The sequence below is a fragment of the Chaetodon trifascialis genome, chromosome 12, assembly GCF_039877785.1.
Source record: "Chaetodon trifascialis isolate fChaTrf1 chromosome 12, fChaTrf1.hap1, whole genome shotgun sequence".
NCBI lineage: Eukaryota > Metazoa > Chordata > Actinopteri > Chaetodontiformes > Chaetodontidae > Chaetodon > Chaetodon trifascialis.
In genome coordinates this window covers 3,493,808-3,502,500 of record NC_092067.1, presented here as the reverse complement: position 1 = coordinate 3,502,500, position 8,693 = coordinate 3,493,808, and the positions used below count along the sequence as shown (strand labels likewise).

At 42.3% G+C, this 8,693-nt stretch overlaps 1 protein-coding gene across 2 annotated transcripts in view; it reads left to right on the top strand.

Moving 5' to 3' along the window:
- The window catches only part of satb2 (SATB homeobox 2), a 47,912-nt gene extending 39,526 nt beyond the window's left edge, over positions 1-8,386 (top strand). The window contains exons 13-14 of one of the 2 annotated variants that reach the window (XM_070976678.1): positions 5,501-5,686; positions 5,840-8,386. In XM_070976678.1, the coding sequence (XP_070832779.1) occupies positions 5,501-5,686; positions 5,840-6,334 (681 nt within the window). In that variant the 3' untranslated portion in view covers positions 6,335-8,386. Of the gene's footprint in view, positions 1-5,479; positions 5,687-5,839 lie in introns of both variants that reach the window. The other variant, XM_070976677.1, reaches the window with a different exon arrangement.
- The last annotated feature ends 307 nt before the right edge of the window (positions 8,387-8,693 follow it).

Below are 8,693 nucleotides of genomic sequence, written 5' to 3'. Positions count from 1 at the left end.
AAAACATGACGTGATGTTTTTTTTCTTTACATTTGGGGAAAGATTGTCAAAGCTACAACAATTTGTTTATATTCTTCATGTGTTCACATTGAGAAGAAGTAGCTGCCTCTCTTTCTCTGTTTCTCTCTCTGTCTGCAGTGCGTCCTGGTGGCCTCTTATTCACTGTTGCTGGGTGGAGTTTGGGCTTTTTGGCAAACCACAATTAAGTTAATTGTTTAATTGCTGATAAATGGAATGAATACCACACACAGTTTGAACAAAAAAAATCTGCAACAACATCAGTGCGTGCATGCATATGACCACACAAATACGCAAATGCACACACACATGCCCACACGTACACACACAGCTGCACACTCAGCTCGCCTCAATAACATTACGTGTATACAGTTTTTCATTAACAAAAAACAAAAAGAAATATAATTTTACACAAAAAGGAAATGTGCAGTGACTCGTGTACTCCCCTAGCCTGGACTCAGTCCTCAGAAATCGCCACACATACACCTATTCAAAAACAGGAGTGAGGGCAAAAGACAGATAGGCAGAAACAGACAGATGGAGAAAGAAAATAAAAAGCACTGATTAACAGGAAAGGTGAAGTCATGCACAAAACTAACAGAAAAGTGATTTTTCCTTCATTACATATTTATCTCTGTGTTAATGGTATCTCTGGTGGTCACCCCCCCCCCCCCCCCCCCCCCCACCACCACCACACACACACACACACTCACACAGACTTAGGGGCCCTGGAGGACCAGAGCTCATTAAGGAGAAGATGAATATTTCATGTTCTATAATTCTTTCATAGTTCTGCGCCGTAATTTGCCTTGATTTACGTTTAAAAGAAAACTTTTTCATTTTGCTGCAGTGCACTCACAGCACTGCCAGGAGAGAGAGAGAGAGAGAGAGAGAGAGAGAGAGAGAGAGAGAGAGAGAGAGAAGAAAAAAACAAAAGTTTTTCAGGAATATTGAATCATGCCATGAGAAGAGCTGGTCTGACCATGGGGCTCCAGTGCTTGTGGTTTTGGGAGAGCAGGGCTGTATTGTGTTGCTCTAAGTGACATGTAGTCTCTTCCAAACTGTAATGTCAGAGATGGGAGGGAAAAAAAGGCAGGAAGGGAAAGATGAAGATGAGCAAATACACTCTAAGCTTCTACTAACATTAGCTACTAAGTTTCAACTTGTTCTGAAAATCAATTGCATGAATGAAAAAGTTTTTGTTAATGGAAGAACTCATGTGACTTATGTGGTACAGAAAAATGAATGATCAGAATATCAATCCTAAACGTGACTCTCTGCCAGAGAAGACATATTTGTAACTTAAAACACCACATTGTTTATGCAGCTGCATTCAAAATCTTACGTGAGTTAAAGTACAGATGTATTATCAGCCAAATACTGAAAAGTAAAAGTACTCATTATGCAAAGGGGCCGATTTGGTGTTTACATAATGTGTTGTCAAGTTATTATCATTTATATGCAGTTTCATGCAGCCTTTTAGGACTGTAGGTGGTAGAGGTAGATCTAATTTGAACCATTTCATGTACTGGATATTGGATAGTTTGATATGCATCATATTTCATAAGCTTATGGATTTGTATGTTAAATCATTAACTGCAAAGTAAAAAGTCACTGTAAATGTCAAATAAATAGAGTGGAGACTATAAGACAACCACAAAAATGTACCATAAACGCACAATACTTTGAGTCACCGATTTGGTTGCTTTTCACCACTGGTTATATTTCAAACGTCATTCAAACTCCCTCATCAGAAAAGTGACAGCATTGGTCACGTGTACTATCCTGTAAATGACTGTTTCCATACATAAGAGTGTCATGTGGGTGTATGAATTAGGAAAATTATCAGTCACGGGAGGAAGGTGCTCGTTGCTGTTATTCTCACACCTGAAAAAAGCTGGGTTTGTTTTTTGACTTTGAAACAGCAGACCACAGTTCGTAGGTCTGCTTATGAATAGCTATGACCATGATCTTTCTCTAACCTTAAACCATGAGTTTTTATCCCCAAACATAACCAAATCTTAACCATAGAGGTGGAAGGTCACATGAATCATTTTGTGACAGTCATATGCATTTTGGAAGGCACTGGAGAACAATGCTGTCCTGCTGGTGGTTGCACAGCATCAGGAAAGGATCATATAGGTCAGTTTGGAAGGCAGTGACAATTGTCGATTGACTTTTTGTCATTTAGTTTGGAGGACTTGTTAGCAGCGACATGCATTGTTTTGCTACATTTCTAGGTAACTGTCCCTGGGGTTTAAGTCTACTCGACTCGAAGGCTCACTGGTTTTGAGTTTTCAGTCACATTCCCCAAAAGGAGCAGATCAGTTTAATGATTATCACCTGGATTTTATGTTCCCACACACCCAGAAGTCGTGTTGCCTGCTCTAAGAGGACACTGATTACCACAAGTCATCCTGCAGTGTTGAGTGCTCAGAAAAATGCTTCCAACAAGAAAGTGCAGAGAAATTGAATTATGAGTGGTTATGACTGTTGCACCAGTATTATTGCACCAGTTTTATGCTTTATGTGCACAGACTTTTCCAGACTTTTGAAACATTCAGTTTTTCAAATCAGCCATTCTGAAGAATTCTTAAGAGTTTCTTAATAATAAGCCTGTTTTAAGAAATACCCAAGACTGTAACAGGCAATATCTTTGATCTACTCTTCTCCTGATTTACTGTAACAGACAGATGGTAGAGGTTGAAGAGCACAAGGCAAATCGACATAGGAGGTGGAGGGAGCAGTCACCTGGGACTGAAGGTGTAAAAAGTGAGGAGTGACAACAGCAGGGACAGCAGTGAGAAGAATGGGATGGAGGTTTGCGGAGGTGGAGGACATAGGAAGATGGGGGTGGGGGCTCCTGGCATCCACCAGTTCAGGGCTGATTTTATATGTGGAGTCATGTTGGCTTGGCAGAGGCCCACTTCATTAGTGTCCTGATGCATTAGGACTGAGGGGAGAGGGAGGAGGAGAATGAAAAGTATAGTAGGATTGTAGAAAAGAGGGAAAAGACACTAAAGGGAGAACAACAAGGTATGAAATAAGAGTGTGAGCACAGAGGAAAGAGGATGGGCAGCCGGAGGAAGAGAGAGACAATGAGTCTTTGGAGATGAGCTCTGAAGAAGCCAACCAGCCCTGTGTGTTTGGCTCTGCTCTGTAACATCATCATTAGTGCGTGAGGGAGACCAGGCCCCTGCCATTGGTGCATGCATGTGTGTGTAGTGATTGATCCAAGAGTCCTTGCTGTCAGCCCAAATAAGCGTAGAAATAATGAATGTATGTGAATAGGGGGTTGGGGTGGGGGTGGGTTTTGCAATCCCCTCCATGGTTTACCCTCAGTTTAGTTATTAAGTGTGTCAGTAAGTTTGTATGAAGGATGTTTGTGGCTGTGTGGTCCTCATTAGGGCAGGGGTAGATATCTGTTTTTCTGGCCTATGTCTCGCACTTTCTTTGTTGTTGGTTTTCCGGCATTCTTACGGTCTTTTCTCAATATTTAAAACCATCATTTTGTGTGAAAGGAGCAGAAGATTGGGGGAGGGAGAGAAAAAATGACGAAAAAGGAAAAACCTACTGAATTCCTGTAAATTGGTCATTCTCCCCCTGAAAATAAAGCCCCTGTGAATGAAATCGGAGCAATTTCATGGTCTGGCCTGCCCTCAATATTATTTAAGTAATACCCTGTTATTATTGAAGAGAGGGAGAGAAAGGCGAATGACTATTATCTTTATGTGGGTCCTTTAATTTTAATGCACCACAGATTTATAGCTGGGCATTCCAGTGGGGAGGCCCCTCCCTGCTCTTAAAGCAAGCGGGCGGGACATGACCGCAACGCTCTCACAACAGCCACTACCTTCTGACAAACAACCAAAGTCTCCACTTTCCCTCCCAACACTTCATTCTGCCCTCCTCACTGCTGTCAAATAGCCCTCACACAGGTTCTGACAGCCAGAGGGTTCCTCTCTGTCAGTGAGACTCCACCGATCACAATAACAAACACATTTCTACACTCATCCTCACTGTCTCTATTCAGAAATCTTAATTTTCCCTCCCCCTGTCTTTACACCTTTCTAGCCTTTCTTACGTGTACTTTTTTAAATTCTGTGGATCTTGCTGAAAAGCTGCTACACATTGATGCCATTAAGCTAAACTGTTGTAACCTGGATTACTGGAAAATCTAACTTGATAAAAATCCTCAGTGGAAGTCCATCCTTTTCCAGTGTAAATGTGCACTTGTATCAAGTTCTTTACCAGCAGCAGTGAGAGGAAACATTTTTTGCCCTGTGTGCAGGCAGTGTTTCCACTAAGTCTGCGCAAGATTCCTTCTTAGCTGAATCTGAAAGACAAATCAAACAGATAAGAATTAAAGACAAATCAATAACTATTCAGCCAGTCAGGAAGCTCCACTGTCAGGCATTTAAAAAAGCTCTAATTTGTTTTGCAGGTGCATTCGTGAAATACACCTAAAAAGAATGTGAGAACGTCTGACCAAACAAAATTGACAGGTGGAGTTTCTCAAGGATCGATTCTTGATTCTTCACCGGTTCTTGCCCTTGCTGTTCAAGCTGTACTGTATGTTCCCAGTAGCACACATAAGATTCTTATAGCTTTGCAGTTGATACTCAAATCCGCACTGTCATGTGTGACAGTGTCGTGGAATTGCTGAACAAACACCTTTGAGCAAATCAGTGATTTGATGTGCCTAAATTTCTGACCGTTAAAAGAAATAAAACTGAAGTAATGGTTGTTGATGGTGGTTTTCTTATTATTGTCATCGGATCTTCTCCAGCTACCAGGGTGTCAAGCAGCATTAGGAAACTAGGACCACAGCAGTTGTTATTGGCCTTATCTAAGTACTAATCCAAAATTATTATGTCACTTTGTCCTGTCTCTCCCTCTTCAGTCTGTCTGTCTGAGGTTTTGAATGGGCTGGTTAAATAGTGATGAGGTGTCATAACTTTGTAAATAAGAGACTTCCTGGCAGACAGGTGGTTGGCCTTTTACTAGACCTAATCTTACACACATTAGGTCAAAGGTATACTGGACACGAAACAGTTTGAATGCCAGCCTTGGAGCTGCTTAATAGACCGTGACACTCTGTGAGCTGTGAAACACTTGTTCTCACCCTATGTGCCGCAGCTACTGTGTGCTGGAGAGGGAACAGGTCACTGCATGTTTTAGAGGACGTGATGATCATACGGGGTCCTGACAGATTATAGGTTACAATGTTCTATTTTCATGTACGATAAAGAAGTAATAGAGTATGCACAAGTGCTTACACAACACAAATGCATCCAGATGTTGAAATGACACAGGATATAGGTCAAATAATGTCGATAAATGCAGAGGTATTTGCTGTGAAATAAGTCAAATAACATCATGCTCATTTATTTCATTATGTTCCTTTAAATGAATTTCTGGCTACAGTCTTGATCAGGGGTCACTGTGCCCCATTAATCAGCTCTTTTGTCTTTCCCGTCAGGCACTTCACAGGCCACCCCCAGCCCCAATGAAGGAGCATCGTCTGTCTCCAATGCGTGAGGAATCGTTATCTGCCCCGCTGAATGAGGAGGGGTCACAGAATGTGGGAGCAGGAGCTGCAGGTGGATGCCCGTCTGGCACTGTTGGCAATGCTGGGAGCAACAAGAAGCCACGATCACGCACTAAGGTCCAGAATGTTATTCCACTTTCTCTGTTCAGGTCCAACATCTGGACCTTGACAGTGATTATTATACATTCCTGCATATTTGTCTGTCAGTTTTAATTCACTCTCAGTCTTTAACTGTGTATTCATCCTGCATCCTGGCTTTATGAATTCTAGATCTCCATGGAGGCTTTGGGGATCCTGCAGAGCTTCATCCAGGATGTTGGACTGTACCCAGACCAGGAGGCCATCCACACTTTGTCAGCACAACTTGACCTGCCTAAACACACCATCATCAAGTTCTTCCAGAACCAGCGCTACCATGTCAAGCACCATGGGCGCCTCAAGGAGCTGGGTGAGGGGGCTGCTGCCAGCGGAGGTGTGGACGTCAGTGAATACAGAGAAGAGGAGTTGCTTTCGGGTTCAGAGGACCCAGAGTCTAGTGAGGATGGAGCTGAGGAGATCTTTCAGTCCACAGAGGGGAATGGTGGGAGCACAGGGGGGATGAACCAAACTCCAGCCTCCTCCAGCTCCAACTCCAGCCAGTCGTCCTCAGGGACCAACGTTGCTCAGGAGGAAGGAAAGGACAAGGGGCATGGGCGGCCTGGTGGCCCTCTGGCCTCTGGGAGCTCTTCATCCAGTCCTAGAGAGCAGGCTGACTACCAGAGGTAGAGACTGACACACAGAGAGGAGATGACAGAGAAAAAGAGAGAGGGAGAGAAAACAAGACAAAGAAAAGGTCTATGATAATGAAGTGAGGAACTGGTCAGGAATGATGGAGGATGGCTGCATACAAACTGTGTGAGATGTGAATATCTATGCAGGCACAGGTTAAGAAAGAAACCTTTAGATACTGTACATCGCTGAAATGACCAGACAAACTCCTTATAGTGACAATATCAGACAGGTGTCTGTGAAAACCTGATTTGTGGAGTGAAATTACAACTAGGTATGACTATTGCCTCTCATGCCTCTAAACTACAGAGACAAACACAAAACAAACTCTTCATGTGTCAGCAACTGAAAATGATGACAAAACCTTTTCCTAATCAGCCAATAGCCAGAAAAGACACACAGGAGGCAGGATTTTATCGGCTCTGGTCAGAAATGATTCCTGTTCCTCCTCTTTAAAGTCTGAGCACAGTCATATAAGACATCATTCCTACATGCTGGGTTGAATTTGCCCTGCTGAGTGACATTCATAGACTGGATAGCAGGGCCTTCTGAGACCTCTACAATCTTACAAATCCTCAGGACACACACTGATGTTGCAAATGCTGTTGCCTGCCTGACAATGTGCATAGATGGCACTCGCTGTTCATCTGCGAGCTTCATTTCATTGTGGAAGGAAGAAATGACCAGTCCACATCCTGCCTTTGACCTCATTGTCACGCTCCAGAATCACTACCAGTCCTATCGAGCACTTACTGTTCACAAAGACACTGATATTTTGTGATGTGACATGCTCTTGCCTCCCTCTCTCTGTCTTTCCTCTCAAGGCTCATGAATGCCGTGAGCTTTAAAAATGACTCAAAGAGGAGCAGTGGACAGTTTGGTAAGAGGACAGTGGATGGACATCAAGAGGATGTGGCGTGGAGGGACACTTAGGCCTGTGTACCCACGGCTCTGAACCCTTCCTGGCAACACCCGCGTATGTGTGGCGAGAAAAATGTCAAGAAAGGAAGGACAGAGCGGAGATTCAGCAACCAAACAATCAGTCACTTTATGTGCGGTAGTCCACCCCTTCCACTCTTCCTCTCCTCTCTCCATCTCACTCTCTCCCCCTTTTCCTCTCTCTAATTGGTGCCCACAGTCTTGTGTTTCACCACACCTACCCGCACTTAAACTTCACCAACCCTATTTATTGCTATCTTTATCCATGATTATTATTATTATCATTATTGTTATTATTGTTGTTATTATGGTTAGAATTGCTGTCATCATGTGCTATTTTTAGTTTTTATTTCCATGGTTTTAAATATTGGTTTTCAGAGCTGGGCGGGTGTTTGGGTAACAAGAGACATTAAGAGTTCTCTGCCCTAAAAAAGAGGAAGAAAAGGAGAAGAAAGTGAAAGAAAATAAGAAGAAGCAGTTACTGAGTGTTATTGGGTAAAAGAAGTCCTGTCATGTTGTATTACGGGAATTTTTTATAGGTCTGTTTCCCAAAAATAGTAGATAAGAGTTGTTGAAAAGAGAAATAGTTAAATATGAAAGCTAAACTGTGCTATGTTGCTGCAGTTGATGACAATCTACTTTTTGAGCCATTAAAGAAGTGTGGCAGGTTTGACTCTTTTGATGTCTGTAAATACCCAACACGGTAGAAATTGTTCTTGATAAACTTTTATTTCTTATTTTGCTGAGTGACTTTAAATGTTTGAGCCAGTTTGGAGAACCAGGAAAGTGCTGTTTTTTTTTTCCTTAGGACAACTCAGTGAAGTCACTTCATTTCATTGTGCCAGGAAAATTGAATCACAAGAGTATTTCAAAATAATTCAAACTGTTTTTTTGTTTGATGTGTGGTGCAGTTGTGTACAAGTACAGTATACAGTATGTTCAAAACAATATCTGAGAATGGATAGTGTCTTGTTTGACTATCCTGATTGACTGCTACACTCAAACAGATGACCTGCCTTTTAATTATTACATCAATGCCAATCACTCCACACGACAATATTGTGCTTTTCTGTATGACAGGAATCAGGGTTGGACTCAAGTGCAGTTCCAATGAAATCTTAGTTCATCCAGTGTTGAAGTGAATTAAAATTGTGAATTTAAAAATTGTCTGTTTTTATTTCAGCAACATTATTACACTTTTTATGGGTCTTCACATGCACTCATACAAAAAGACACACACATTGCAGCTAGGCCAAGACTTCCTCCAAGCCTATCAATTCAGTTCTCATGAAGCGGCAAGGGCTGGGATTTCTAATAAGTGCATGGAGTGTGACAATAATACACACAGAAACTGAGCCCCAGCTCTCAGAGTGGCTCTCTCTCCTGACCCACAAGATTGGAGCATCTGGAAGCTGCA